The sequence below is a fragment of the Tiliqua scincoides genome, chromosome 4, assembly GCF_035046505.1.
Source record: "Tiliqua scincoides isolate rTilSci1 chromosome 4, rTilSci1.hap2, whole genome shotgun sequence".
Taxonomy (NCBI): domain Eukaryota; kingdom Metazoa; phylum Chordata; class Lepidosauria; order Squamata; family Scincidae; genus Tiliqua; species Tiliqua scincoides.
In genome coordinates, this window is record NC_089824.1 from 27,951,688 (window position 1) to 27,967,544 (window position 15,857).

The window sequence follows — 15,857 nt, forward strand, 5'->3', positions numbered from 1 at the left end:
AGAACATACCTGTACAAAAGTCTTGCCTCAATGACAGTTTGTAATGGAATTTATCATTTGGGATAAATACAAACCTAAACACTTATCCTGGATACCTAAATATGTAGCTTGCAATTCACACCTCTAAAAAAACTATGCAGGAACAGTCATTGACCAGCCTTCAGTCTCGGGAGACTATGGTACAACAGAAACTGTACAGTATTCAAATAGCAAAAAGAGGACTCTTTCCCTCCACACAAAAAAAGTGTGTTGGAGACTTCTCTGAACGGAGGACAAGACTGCAACTGATTTGATAAGTAAAATCTGGGACGGGAAGTCTTGCTTTGGGACAAGGAACCATCTTCTCTGTTATTTTGCTATGTAAATCATTTAATGAATTCTTTTGTTGTTTCTGAAAAGCAGCATACAGATATTTTTAATAATTTGTATTTGAAACAATGGTGAAAGTTTCCCTAGATGATTTCAATCTTCATGACTGTAACATTATTTCTGTGACTGAATACACACTGTCAACATATGTCACCTTGTGTCACTTTCAAATATCTAAGGGCACCATAGAATTTCTAGTGGCTGCAATTTGGAAATTTTTGTTCCCGTTATGATCCTGAACCAGCTCCAGGAGTTCCCTCACTCCCACCCCATGGCTGCCATTTGCCCAAGGGGGAAAGCTCCAAATTACACCAAAGGGAACTTTCTTCCTGAAGCAAACAGCAGCAGCAAGGGATCCAATCTAGATCAGAATCACAGCAGGGACAAAAAATTACAGCCTCTCCTTCCTCCTCCCATTCCTGAACTAAATCCCCTCCCCAGGTAGTTGTTATGGGGGACGGGAAGCAAGCATAGTAAAATGTCCAGTCACAATGTAACATCTAATTTGGCCCTCATATATTAGGCATCATCCAAGTCCATTGTTGCATTCTTGGGGACTAGTAGCCTGCTTTTTAAAAGAAAAATTAAGAAGCTGGAAAGAGTCTCAGGATGCTCAATTCTGTGCCCAGTTTCTATAATACAGCAAGAAGAATAATCATAAGCAATACATACAAGCACTGGGCCAAAAGAGAAACATTTGGCTGCTCTGCAGATATTATCATTGTACTTTATAAAGTACCCCAACCCAAGAATGAAGAACTTGTACAAAGGGAAATGGCTAATTTCAAGCAAACAACAGTCCTCCTCTGTTTGGAACAGATTCTTCCTCCTACACATTGCTGATCAATGATAATGGAAAGCACAGGTTGAGGTACGCTTCAAGACTTCTCAAGTTTGCTTGTGAATGTTTGCACCAGTCCTCAAGACATTGTATCACCATGCTGTTGAAATCTTTCCAGAAGGGGAACCTGCCACGCAACTAAGTTGCAAAATATGACTGAAGTCACATGTATCTGTCACTCAGGACCAAATGGAAGCCAGGAATCAATTAAACAAGAAGCATAAAAACAATCAAGAGTAATAAAAATTGCTTCCTGAGGACTGGGAAGGCACAGAATTTAGGCTCAATGTGTTTTCATGTTCACACTGAATGGTTCTTAATTCAGTCAAGCAACCTCTCACCAGCATGAAACCAAAGTAAGTTAAGAGACACTTAAAAAGTACACCTCAGGATTCTTTACAATGGGACTGAAGATGCTCTCGCACTGCATGCTACTTTACTAGCATGTGTGTGCCCCAATATTGTCAATCCAAGAGATAAATTGGGAGGGTTGCTAATGCAATTGGGTCAGTTCTATGGAGTCCTGTGCCTGTTTCCACACTTGCCAACTTGAACCTCAATCCATATTTCCCATATGCCACCAAAAGCTGCAGAAAGAGGAGTTCTTTAAAAAAAAAAACTCAGACTAAGTTGCAAGCTATGCAGACACATGTGGCAAACTGCACAGGTTCATCTTTATTCACAATATACCAAGATGATTTTGAAAGAGTTGTGGCATGCTGTTTTTATTTTCTTAAATGGAAAATGCTTTTATGCAAGAAATAAAACACATCTTGCACACAGCCTGTCATCTTGGAAAATCACACATTTATGCATTTCACTGTGCCCATGTACAGCTGATTGTAGCTTCCCCTCTGGTGTACAATACATGCAAGCAGTGGTGTAGCTAGAGAGGGTGCAAAGCACTAAGTTTTGCAGGGAACCCACCACAGTGTGCGGAGCCCCTTCCCTTCAGAGCCATTCCAGGAGGGGGGACAAAACAGAGGCTTTGAAGAGTCTGAAAGGGAGGGGCAGGGGCCCCTTACATGCTGTGGTGGGACTCCCTGCAAAACTTAGTGCTTCACACCCCCTCTAGCTACAGCACTGTATGCAACAAAATAGCCTGTGCTATTGTCACATGTATGAAACTACACCTGAGCTGCCTGTTATTTCTCAGGCTGAAGTGCTCTGAGGGGAAACCACAACATCCGAACACGAGACCCTGGATTGGCCATCATCATGTCTTGCAGCAGAGCCTTCCACAGACTACATTCAAGCCTTGAAACCTGGGGAGAACAGAGTGACCAGGCCTCTTGTTCTCTTCACCCAGAACATGTCTTCTTTTTTAGCCTTTTGTCCTGGAAAAGAACTTATATGTACTCCTTTTCTCTGTGAAAGGGGCCCCTGCAGGTAGTGATTAGCTTTCTTGTAATAATAAGTTATATAAATATATTGTGTAAATATAAAATATATAAATTATATGTAATATAGTTTTGAATGTAATAATAACATAGTGTTTAAATTAATCCCATGAAATCCATATATGAGTGTTTTTAACTTAGTCATGTCCCACATTTTTCCTGGATGTCCTACATTTTGGGTGCCTGGTCCTCTTTTGCAGTCATGACATCTGGTCACCCTGAGGGGAGAGCTGTGTAGGCAGCAGCGACTCCTCCCCCCATCGGCTCTGCACATGCTCAGAGGCACTCACACCTTCACATGCCCAATCCTCAGCATATCTAATAAGAAGTTAACTCCCATTAGAGTCCATGGGGCTTCCTCCCAGGAAAGTGTGGATAGGATTGCAGCCTATCCTCCTTTAGGATAAGAGCTCAATCTTATGCATGCCTACTCAGTAGTAAGTCTCATTATAGACAATGGGGTTGACCTTCAGGAGAATGTGGATAGGACTGCGGCCTTACAGCCCAATGCTATGCCTGTTTACTCAGAAGTAACTCCCATTCTAGCCCATGGGGCTTACTCCCAGGAAAGAGCGCAGCCTCAAGCAGCTCCCCTCAGAGTCCAGGGCTTCCTCCCAGGGCTGCAGGCAGAGGAGCCTTACCGTGGCCGTCGAGGCGGTGCACCCTGACCGCCAGCTCCGTCCGGCCCCCGCGCTCCAGCGGCCGGCCGAGGTAGAGCCGCCCGGAGCCCCTGTCCAGCTCGACGGGGAAGGCGCCCGCGGCCGTCGGGGCGCGCGGCTCGAACCAGCTGCCGCCGGCGTCCTGGTAGCGCGTGTCCGGGACGGTGAAGATGGGCTCCCCGGGGGGCGCGCCGAGCGGGACGCGCACCCTGTAGACGGGGCTGCCGGCGCTCCGCGGGAGGGAGCGGGCCCTGCGCGGGGAGGGGGCGCCCTGCTCCTCCTGCGCGCGGCGCCGCCTGCGCACGGCCACCTCGAGGCGCCGGGTGGGGCTGCGCAGGGGCCGGGGCCGGCCGTGGTCCTGGGCGGCGACCCAGAGGCGCAGGCGGCGCAGGCCCAGCAGGGAGCCCACGGCGAGCACCTGCCCGCTGCGCGGCACCACGAAGAGGCTGCGAGCCCCCGCCGGCCAGGCGCGGTAGGTGAGGCGCGCGTTGGCGCCCTCGTCGCCGTCCAGGGCGCGCAGCCGCGCCACCTCCGCGCCCAGCGGCGCCAGCTCGTCCACCTGCAGCGGCGGCGCCGGGCCGGGCGGGAAGCGCGGCCGGTGGTCGTTGCGGTCCAGCACCCGCAGGCGCAGCAGCGCCGTCCGCGCCCCGGGGGGCCCCCGCAGTGCCAGGCTGTAGCGCGCGCAGCTCTCCCTGTCCAGGCGCGCCGCGGTGCGCAGCAGCAGCAGCCCCGCCAGCGGCCGCAGCGCGAACAGCGCCGCGCCCTCGCCCTCCAGCGCCCACGCGCCCCGCGGGCCCCCGCCCGGCAGCAGCCTCCGCAGCGGCACCCGCAGCCCCCGCACGCGCGTCCCCGCGGGGCTGTTCTCGGGTACCCGCCCCTCGAAGCGCAGCGCGCCCGCCGAGCCGCGCCCCGTCGGGGAGCCGTCCGGGGAGCCGCGCAGGCCGACCAGCAGCAGCCCCAGGCAGGCCAGCCCCAGCCGCGCAGCGCCCCTCATCCTGCCGGCAGCGCAGCCCTCCGCGCCTCTGCCGTCGGGGACTCCGCGCCACACTCCCACGTGGAGGGGCTGGGCGCGCCCCTCTGGAGGCCGCCAATGGGAGGGAAGAGCCGCCCACAGCCGGGCGGTCCTCCGCAGTCCCCCCAGAGCCCACGCCTGTGCGTGTCTACTTAGAAGTCAGTCCCGTTATAGTCTATGCGGCTTACTCCCAGGATTGGAGCCCCAGCCTGTGTTCATTGCACCGCGCAGGGTCAGCGTGCGTGCCCAGGCGAAAACCAGGAGTGCCCAGTTCTCTGGATTCAATAACTGTCTCTTCTCATCAGGGCGGATGGCAGAGTTTCCAAAGAGAATCTATTAGTGTGCAAATGTATTTTACTACTAAAAATGATTGAGTTTTAAGGTAACAAAATACATGACACAATTCTACACACACACACACACACACGCACGCACGCACGCACGCACACACACAATCACACCCAATGCACTCCACAAAATTCCTACTCCATCTCTGTAAGCTGATATTCTGAAAATAATCACTCCAGACCTTCCTCAATATAAGTTTCCAAATATGTATTCAAATTGTACATTGGCATCCAAAATCATACAAGGAAAGGACCCCTAACCTTATAATAAATGTTATGCCTCAGTTTAACCCATTTCTGCCCCGCCTACAGGTGCACATATTTGGTCCCTGTTGTGTATATGCAATATTAGGCAAAATTTAGGTTGTCAAAATATAGGTTTCAAGCCTTGCAATCTACTGTACCAGTTTTTTTTTTTTTTCCATCTAGGAATTATATTTTAAGTGCAAAAAATGGGAAACTTGTGGCACTTTTAAATTGTACAGATGCATTGTTTGGTTTACTTATGCTTGCATCACAATAAAACTGAAGCTGCAATCCTGTACACACTTTCCTGGAGGGAATCTCCATATAGCACAATGCTTACTTCTGAGTAGACATGTGTAGGCTTGTGCCCTGAGTCTTTAAAGTGTCACAAGACTATTTTTATTTATAAAGATGCAGATTTATTGTGGCACAAACATAAGTAGGCAAAAAAAGTCCCTATTCTTTAATCTTATTTTATACAAGATGTGATTCAAAATATTCCAAAGGCATCGTCCATATTACTTTTACAGCAAACACAAAAATGTATTTGGACTATATGTAAATTGAGTGGCAGGAAATATTGATGTTGTTTGGTATTTCCTAGGGGTTAAATTTGTAGGTGGCAAAATGTCATTAACCCTGTGCCAAAGGGAAGATTAATCATAGGATGACTATTGATCTATACACTTTGACAACATTTGCTAACCTAAACAGTCTCTCAGATACATGACCGACAAGAGCATAGAGAAGGCATTGGAAGATTATGACTTTTTCAATATAGATAGCATACCTTGCACACGCACCAGTACATCTACATGCATGTATGTGTACTTAGTTTTGTTGCAGGGAATAACTGTAGATGTTAATTTTTAAAACCTGTTTTATCCACAATTTAATCCTCAGTTTGGCTGTACTTGTCGTAAGAGGCGACTAAACAGCCACCGGGTAGATGGGACTCATCAGCCTGGGAAGGCAGCTCATCTGAGAGAAGGAAAACTCTGATCCCAAACCTCCACTGCCTTGTGGCTACATCCAGTTATGGAAAAGGCTTCAGGAGTCAACCTTGAGGCAAAATCTGGAGCCGGAGTCCCTGAGGCAGTTCATGGCTGAACACAGTCACGTTCTGGCAACTCCTGTGACGTCGCTGGAACCAACCGTATTGGTCTCTGCCTTTCCATTGGACCATTTCAGCGACGTGGAGAGGGGGGATTTGCTGCATGGGTAACAGCCTATCCTCCATACCTACTTTACCCAGGCTTCGCGCACTGGAGAGGACACTCTGTTCCAGAACCGCCATTCAGAGCGTGACACCATAGTCTTCCGAGACTGAAGGATGCCAACAACAATCCTGGGTGAGAATGCTGGTGTGTATCATGGAGACCTGGCTGGATGAAGCGGAAGAAGTGAACCTTTCCCAGCCTTTGTCCACCTAGTTTCCAGGTAGTGCAGCAGCGCAGGGATGGGGAGGGGGGGTCACTATAGTCTATCGGGATTCCATCTCCCTTGCCAGGAGCCCTGTCCAGCAATTAAAAACCAACAGCTGAAGTGCAAGCTTCAGTGCTGTACATGGTATAGCCTTGTCTTTTATCAAAACATGCAAAATTTTCACAAAATCATGGGGCTGCCAAGATAAAGTATAGCTTAGCTAATCTAAGCTTACGACACCTAGCACTGGCACTGGAGCTCAGTACCAGCACTATGGACCCCACAGGATTGGGCCTTAAGTGCAACAAGCTTGTGGGAAACTTCACAAGCAAGGCACAATTGTAGTGGTTCTTCACTATTCAACTCCAGCACCTGCTGTGAACTTGTCTAAGCCTTTCAAAAGCTAACTTAGTGTGGCCATTCATTTCAGTTTAGTGCTGTGCGGATTAGTTGTTTCTGTGATCATAGAGGATACCAAGTTCTGGTCTTAGGAAGAAGAATCTGTTTCTCTTTTCTTCCAGAAGTAAAAAAAATCCCAGCCTGTATTTGCAAGTTTTGTGACGCTCAGGACCCGATCCTATTGCTGGGCTGTGCTAGTCTTTTTCACACTGCCCGGGCAATGGCTGTCACAGCATGTCTGTGATAGCAGCCAGAAGGTGCCAACAGGGAGGCCGGTGCCAGTTAGTGCTGGGCCTCCACACCAGTGGGACGACAGCCAGGAGCCACTGGCTGTATCCTGCAGAGCTTTAGGGAGGCGTTCCAGGGCTGAGGGGGTGAAACTTGGCAGGGGGCAGTTCAAGCCTGGGAGGGGGTGAGGACAGCAGTGGAGGCTGCCACTGAATCTTATTCCCCCCTCCCAGGCCTATATGGGTCCCCTCAGTTCTGTGCCAGCTAAGTTGCTAGTGCAGATCCAAGTGGGCCCATAGGGGTTGCTGGGGCCCAACATAGGATAGGGGAATTGATGTTCCTCTGAAAGACCTCTGGCTGCTTCCTTGGCCCTGTGGGATAGAGCAGCAGCCACTGCCCATTTGAAAACACACCATTGTCCGGGCTGATTGGCATCAGTTCTCCACCGTCTTAGACAGGGATGCATACAAGGCAATGGGAGGGGGAAGGAGCAAGTGCAGTGAACAAAGTTTTTTGCTCTGCTGCTAGTGATGGCACACCATCAATAGAGTGACCGTGGAAGATATGGTGGTGGAGGGAGGGCTGGCCGTTCTAGGGGAAGGAGGGACCACCGTAGACAAATTGTCCCTCTTTCCAGCCTTCCCTCCAGCTTTCTGATGACTGGGGGCCTTGGCAGTAGTGCCCTGGGTCTGAAACTGCTGCTTCTAAATGCCAGGTCAGTAAATAATGAAACCTGTTTTATCCAGGATTTAATCCTGGGTGAGAATGCTGATCTGGCATGTATCACAGAGACCTGGTTGGATGAAGCAGAAGGAGTGAATCTTTCCCAGCTTTGTCCACCAGGTTTCCGGGTAGTGCAGCAGCCACAACTGCAGGGACGGGGAGGGCGGGTCACAATAGTCTATCGGGATTCCATCTCCCTTGCCAGGAGCCCTGTCCAGCAATTCACTGGGTTTGAGTGTCTGTATGACACATTGGAAGGGCGGGACAGGATTGGGATTCTGTTGTTGTACTGTCCGCCTTGCTGCCCAACAGTCTCACTACCTGAGCTGCTTAGGTTGATCTTGGACATTGCATTGGAGGCCCCCCACCTATTGGTGTTGGAGGACTTCAGTGTGCTGCCGGGGCCCCAGATGTAGGCGCAGCTCAGGATTTCATGGCCGCCATGGCAACCATGGGCCTGTCACAAAAGATCTCTACCCCAAACCATGAGGCTGGACACATTAGACCTGGTGTTTGTGTCTGGGCAAAGGGATGGTGATCTGGATGTGGAGGAGATCAAGATCACTCCATTGTCATGTACAGATCACTTCCTGGTAAGGTTTAGACTTGTTGCGGCCTCCTGCCTCTGCAGAGGTGGAGAACCTTATTGTATGGTCCACCCCCAAAGACTGATGGATCTGAATGGTTTCCTGAGGGCTCTGGGGGATTTTCCTGCTGCCAAGGCCACTGTCTCATCTGAGGCACTGGTTGATCTTTGGAACACAGAGATGACCAAGGCTGTGGATGAGATTGCTCCTGAGTGGCGCTTCCCAGCTAGCAGAGTCAAAGTGGCTCCTTGGTTTACTGAGGAGCTATGAATGATGAAGCAGCAGGGTAGGCGTCTTGAGCAACGGTGGAGGAAGACTCATGACAGATCCAACTGGACACAGGTTAGGGCCCATTACAAGGGTACCTTTGGAGTGTGAGGTACATGCCATTACAAGGGTACCCCCTCTGTCCACTTGGCCAGTCCCTCCCAGGCAGATCTAATCAGCCATGTGCTGGTTTTGACCTTTAAAGCCCTAAACAGTTTGGGACCAACGTATTTGAGAGACTGCCTTCTTCCGTATAGTCCAGCCTGTCCTATTCGGTCATCAGAGGGGGCCCTGTTGGTTGTGCCGCCATTAAGAGAGGTGAGGGGGATGGCGGCCAGAAACAGGGCCTTCTCATTGGTGGCGCCTGTATTGTGGAATTCCCTCCCCTTAGAGTTACAAACAGCTCCTTCATTATTAACCTTCTGGCGAGGTCCGAAGACGTCTATTTCAGCAAGACTTTGATGCCTGATTGCTGCTTTTAACAATTGTTTTTACTGCTTATTTTATTGTTGCTAGTTTATTTTATTGTTGTTGTTTTTATGTATTTTATGACTTTTAAATGTTGTTAGCTGCCTTGGGTGCCCTCTGGGGAGAAAGGCAGATTACAAATCAAATCAATCAATCAATGGTGTGTAGGAAGCTCCCCCTCAGCTCCTGGCCAAATTTGGGGTGTGTGTGTGTGTGGAATGACGTGTATGTGACAGATGGCTGGGTTTATGTTCAAGGGACCTCAAAATTTTGCACTGACTTTGCTCCTCCCCAAAACATTTTCTCCCTGGAGATACCAGAGATTGAATCTGGAAACTTTCTAATGCAAAGCATGTCTTTTGCTCCTGAGCGACCTTCTCCTCATTTTGTGTTTCTGTCTTTTCTGGGTGATAGGCAGAGCTTAACTTGAGCTCCAGAATCTGTTTTAATGCTAGTTCTGAGCCCTGGAACATATGAAGTAATTCGATAAGAGTTGTCCACACCCTGGTCATGTCTAGATTAACTATTATAATGCCCTTAAATGGAACTACCTTTGAAGAACTCAGACGGTTCAGCATAATGTGGCTAGAGGAACTCGCATTCATGAACATATTGGAATGTCTAGATAGCATTCTAACTTGTGCAGGGAACAGGCTGATTTTCAGTAGCATAGCCAGAGGGGGAACAAAACAGTAAGTACTGCAAGCGCCACAACACACCATGTAAACTGCCCCTCCCACTCACTGTCTGAGCCATTCAGGGAAGTGATGGCAATACTCAGAAGATGCCTGCAGTACTTCCCGTTTTGCCCCCTAGCTACGCTATTGCTGATTTTGACTTATAAAGCCCTTAAGAGTCTGGTTCCACGGAATCTTCTCTCTCCTGGATGAACTTGTTCATTCACCAAAATCTTAGCTAGAAGTATTCTTCCTTCTCAAGGCAAGACCCCACCCATTCAAGTGTATGTGTTAACACACAAAAATACCTACAAATTGAGTGAGGTTTGTGTTTGTTTCTTTAATAAAAATTCACAAGGCACATTGACAGCAGGAGGTTGGAATGTTTCCATTTAGAAATAAACAAAACTACAGATATTTCTTCTTTCTTTAAAACCATAGTATGCATCTGTGATTAATTCCTGCTTAGGGCAATGCTTACAAGATGCCTAAATTGTATTACACCTCTGAAATCCTCCAGGACTGTAGAGAAATGCTGCAAGGGGGGGGGGGGAGAAGAGAAATCAGAACTTTCATCCCTCTTTTCTGGCTGTTGAACAATCTAGCCAACACCCAGCATGAGATTTGCTGTTTCTTTGCTTTGCTATTGTTTCCTGTGGAAAAATAAAATAGTGTAATGCTTTTTAAAATTATTGCTCTCCAAATTGCTCTCTGAAGAGCCTTAAATTCAAATATTGTAATAATATTTGGAGGCTTAACTTGAAACCTGTCAGTTTTCAATTCTCATCAAACAGAATCAATGGGACACAGTAAGCAATTTCACTGCTTAGGTTGGGGGTAAACTTATGCACTATATTACCGTTCAGAAGGCAAATTTATCTTCATTGTGTGGATTGGCCTTGTAACTGGTAAACACATGTATCTAAATCCTCTACACATTCAGCAGAGCTCAAAAGGGAGCCCATTTCAGGAGCTGAAATGAACAGCTACTAAGACTGAAGCTGCTAGGGCAATTCAGCCCCCCTCCCCAGGAGTGCAATAGTTAGAAACAGTGTTCATGAACATTAGAGGCTGCTTCAAATGAATTGGTACAAAAACTACTAAGAGCATTCTATTAGGGTGCAGACCAGTTAAATTGATGCTGCTCTTCAACCTCCATGTTTGAAAGAGATGTGGAGGCCTATATAAATCAAAGGAAATACTCGTACACAATGGTAATATTACAGACTGGGTCTAGAAGAGCTTTAAAAAAAAAGAAGGCAAAAGCAGCAACATTTATATCAGTAAAATTAATACTGAAAAGTTAATTTCCCTTGCAGATTCAGAGATAAGTGCAATTTTTGTAATTTACTACAGAAACAGAAATAAAAATCAGTGCAGAGGCATAAATGCATTTGAGCAGAAACAGAATGTCTAAGTTCATTGTATACAAAACAAAAAACACTCACACAGATAGACATTCCCCAAATGAATGCATCTCAAGGCTACAGCGGTTATAAGGCTATTTTACATCAAGTCATCCAGCTCTACAAAATACCTAAATAACTACCAACAAAATTACAACCCCACTAGGATTTAAAATTATGACTGGATTTAAATTGATTTCCCCATGCCAGACAGTTCTTCAGCCTCAATTTAACAAACGTAAGATGACTAATCAGACATTTTCAGTAATGAAGTATTTTTGAAGTCTTGCATCCAAGTTGGTTTGACCTGCAAGCTCAGCACTGATTATTAGCCTATCAATAAAAACCACATATCAAGCAGGTGATCAAACATACACATAATAAGGCTGCAATCCTATGCACACCTTCATGGGAGTAATTCCTACCAAGCTGAATGGGACTTCCCTCTGAGTAAGTAAGTATAGATTGTACACATAGATTGTGCTGTTCTCTTGCTGTGCAGGGTCATTCATGTTTATGTAGATGAAGTCAACAGAAGAATTTCAGTTCTGGTCTTTGGACAGAATGCTTTCCAACAGCTACATGTGTTCACAGCCCACACTTAAAAAAAAAAAAAAATCCCAAACCCTGCTGTTTCAGGATTGAAGGAGCAAGCTCCAAGGAAAAGGCAGAAAGAGAAGCAATACTTACATAAGATAACAAGATGCAGTGAGAAATACCACCACAAAAAAGAAAACAGGTATTTTAATAACTGAAGATGGACCATAGCAATATTTGTTCAACTGAACACACAGCATGCTGTTTGTACCAGTCTGGTGTTCAGAGTGTGAGTCTTAGACTCTAATTTGCATAAATCTGCAAGACTATAACTAAGCCAACTTGATAAAACAATTAGTCAAATTAAATAGGCAGTCTCATGAAATGGCTGAAATCTTGCAAAGTAGTGATGTGAAACCTCCTTGATTTTCAGCCTTTTCTTGTTTAGGAATTGACTTGTTAATTGTAATAAATAAACTGGTCTTCATACAAAGATAGGTGTATTCACTTAAGACATACAATGTGATCTAGACATTTTTCAATGAAAATTATACATAAGCTCAAACTCTTATTTTAGATACTATTTATATCTGACTATTTATATCAGAAAAGACACATATTCAGCTGTGTGCATTGCCATCTCAGATACAAGTTTGTTTTTTTCCTGTCAAATATAGGCTATATATAGCTCCATTAAAAAAATCAGATGAAGGATCTGCCAACAGCTTGAACAGAAAGCAGATTACAATCAACAGCTGTGATTACTAAGTGATTACTAAGGAAAGGGATAACCTGCATATATCCCCCTTCTGTTAATCTTCAGCAGCCTTCTGAATCAAAGCTAAGCCCCTTTTTAAAACTTCCCTGAAACATTTAGTGGGAGCCCAGGGTAGCTTCCAAAACAGATCAAAGGAACCTCAGAAATAGGTGCATAGTTTCTAGATCACATCCAGCGTGCTTGCAGGTCTTTTTTCTTCTTCTGCATTTACCAGAATAAAATCAATCCAGTCGACAATAATGAAGATGACAACAGAAAATCAATGCACATGAAAACAAGAACATTAAATTTGAAAAGCTGGAGAGAGGTATTTTCAAACATGGAAGACTGTTGTATCTTGTAACACTGGTCAGTATTTTCATGGTCCTGAACATATTTCTCTCATGTGCTGTGCTGCAATAAGCCTGCAGTATTCCAGTTGAGTAAAGCAAGTAATGTGCAGAATGTGTGCGTGTACACTGTATATGCAATATAAAAGAATGTTTCATAAAATAATCTCAACCCATTTAAAAATTCTGCACACAAAGTCAATCTGCAAAAAGGAAACGTTTCCAAGAGCTCTCAGGACTGGAACGATATCACAGTGTTGATTTTATATACGAAGTAAGACCTGTTCCAGTATACTCTAGTGAAGTAGTTCACATATGGAGAATAGTTCATTTTGATCTCCTGACAAAATCGGCCATATTTTGAGTAGCCATAGCTGTCATTTTCTTCATAATACACCTGGAAAAAAGAAAGCCAGCAAAAAAAAAAAAAATTCATATAACTCTGAGGCAATAAATATTCTGAAACAGATCACAAATGGAGGATAGCAAATGTCACGCCTATTTTTAAAAAGGGAAAGAGGGGGGACCCGGGAAACTATAGGCCGGTCAGCCTAACATCCATACCGGGTAAGATGGTGGAATGCCTCATCAAAGATAGGATCTCAAAACACATAGACGAACAGGCCTTGCTGAGGGAGAGTCAGCATGGCTTCTGTAAGGGTAAGTCTTGCCTCACAAACCTTATAGAATTCTTTGAAAAGGTCAACAGGCATGTGGATGCGGGAGAACCCATGGACATTATATATCTGGACTTTCAGAAGGCGTTTGACACGGTCCCTCACCAAAGGCTACTGAAAAAACTCCACAGTCAGGGAATTAGAGGACAGGTCCTCTCGTGGATTGAGAACTGGTTGGAGGCCACGAAGCAGAGAGTGGGTGTCAATGGGCAATTTTCACAATGGAGAGAGGTGAAAAGCGGTGTGCCCCAAGGATCTGTCCTGGGACCGGTGCTTTTCAACCTCTTCATAAATGACCTGGAGACAGGGTTGAGCAGTGAAGTGGCTAAGTTTGCAGACGACACCAAACTTTTCCGAGTGGTAAAGACCAGAAGTGATTGTGAGGAGCTCCAGAAGGATCTCTCCAGACTGGCAGAATGGGCAGCAAAATGGCAGATGCGCTTCAATGTCAGTAAGTGTAAAGTCATGCACATTGAGGCAAAAAATCAAAACTTTAGATATAGGCTGATGGGTTCTGAGCTGTCTGTGACAGATCAGGAGAGAGATCTTGGGGTGGTGGTGGACAGGTCGATGAAAGTGTCGACCCAATGTGCGGCGGCAGTGAAGAAGGCCAATTCTATGCTTGGGATCATTAGGAAGGGTATTGAGAACAAAACGACTAGTATTATAATGCCGTTGTACAAATCGATGGTAAGGCCACACCTGGAGTATTGTGTCCAGTTCTGGTCGCCGCATCTCAAAAAAGACATAGTGGAAATGGAAAAGGTGCAAAAGAGAGCGACTAAGATGATTACGGGGCTGGGGCACCTTCCTTATGAGGAAAGGCTACGGCGTTTGGGCCTCTTCAGCCTAGAAAAGAGACGCTTGAGGGGGGACATGATTGAGACATACAAAATTATGCAGGGGATGGACAGAGTGGATAGGGAGATGCTCTTTACACTCTCACATAATACCAGAACCAGGGGACATCCACTAAAATTGAGTGTTGGGCGGGTTAGGACAGACAAAAGAAAATATTTCTTTACTCAGCGCGTGGTCGGTCTGTGGAACTCCTTGCCACAGGATGTGGTGCTGGCGTCTAGCCTAGACGCCTTTAAAAGGGGATTGGACGAGTTTCTGGAGGAAAAATCCATTATGGGGTACAAGCCATGATGTGTATGCGCAACCTCCTGATTTTAGGAATGGGTTAAGTCAGAATGCCAGATGTAGGAGAGGGCACCAGGATGAGGTCTCTTGTTATCTGGTGTGCTCCCTGGGGCATTTGGTGGGCTGCTGTGAGATACAGGAAGCTGGACTAGATGGGCCTATGGCCTGATCCAGTGGGACTGTTCTTATGTTCTTATGCTCTTATCGTTAACATATAGCCAAATCCTAAACCCCCTGGCACCGCCAGAATAGTTACTGCTGCATTCAGCAGGGCCAGGGAGGCTGCTAGAGATCTCCTCAGGGGAAGGGGACTTTTGTTCCCCCAATGGGGCTACTTGAGTCTGTGCCAGCTATTTTGCTGGTGCAGACTTGAGAAGCCCCATGTCAGGCCTTGTAGCCCAACGAAGAGCATAGGATCCGGTGAAGGAAGTCTCCACCAGTCCCACCCCCCTCCCAGGTTGGTCCCTCCTCCAACTCAGAACGCCTCCCCCCTGACCCAGGAAGGCAGTCCACCACCTTGTGGTGCTACTTACTGCCAGCGGCTCATTGCCGGTGTCCTCCCAGAGCTGAGGTCCAGTGCCGACTTGGCACTGGCCCAGCGCCAGCACTCCCTCCTCCCCAGATGCAGCAAATGTGCTTTACAGCACATTTGTGACACCCAGAGCCGGCAGTACACACATACGGCTGGAATTGAGAAGAATAGGATTGGGCCCTTTTGTACATTTTTAATCTCATAATAATAGAGATTAATCAGCAATATTATAGATTTAACAGTTTCGGTGGAAAAAAAAAATCTTAGAGCAAAAGTTTCTAAAAGCAAGAATACTGTAGTTCATTAACACCTTGGGAAAACCATCCCGTTTGAGAAAATTCTATGCAAACTAGGATAATATCAAATAATTGCCTTTTCCCTGATGCAGTCCTCAGTAATTGAACATATTTACAATGACATTGCAACTACAGCATGAAACATTGCAATCTAAATATGACACAAATGAACAATCATGAAAGATATGTGCATTTATAAAATATATCCACACTTGGTCTAACTTCCCTGTATCTTAAAAAATGGGGAAAAAAGTAAGAATGTGAGCACCTTTGGGACAGGAAACAATTTTTAAAGTTTCTTTTGTTATGCAAACCACTTTGTGAAGTTATTAACTGAAAAGTATATCTAAATCAGCACTACTTTCTCCTGTCAAAAAGATTTCATTTATTGGCATGGATGGAAAAGGTAGTTAAATCTGGCACAAAGATCTATTCCAAAGCATGGAAGAAAGGTTTCCAAACAAGAATGAGAGCTCAGGAAAATACAATAGTTACAACCCAATCCTAA

The 15,857-nt window shown here is 46.1% G+C and overlaps 2 protein-coding genes across 4 annotated transcripts in view; both read right to left on the minus strand.

Moving 5' to 3' along the window:
- The window catches only part of LOC136648280 (neural-cadherin-like), a 66,087-nt gene extending 61,824 nt beyond the window's left edge, over positions 1-4,263 (minus strand). The window contains exon 1 of the mRNA XM_066624396.1: positions 3,252-4,263. Coding sequence (XP_066480493.1) covers positions 3,252-4,263 — 1,012 coding nt within the window. The remainder of the gene's footprint in view (positions 1-3,251) is intronic.
- A 5,705-nt stretch (positions 4,264-9,968) lies between these two features.
- The window catches only part of DPY19L4 (dpy-19 like 4), a 37,873-nt gene continuing 31,984 nt past the window's right edge, over positions 9,969-15,857 (minus strand). For all 3 annotated transcript variants that reach the window (XM_066623955.1, XM_066623956.1, XM_066623954.1), the window contains one exon: positions 9,969-13,095. In XM_066623955.1, coding sequence (XP_066480052.1) covers positions 12,931-13,095 — 165 coding nt within the window. In that variant the 3' untranslated portion in view covers positions 9,969-12,930. The remainder of the gene's footprint in view (positions 13,096-15,857) is intronic.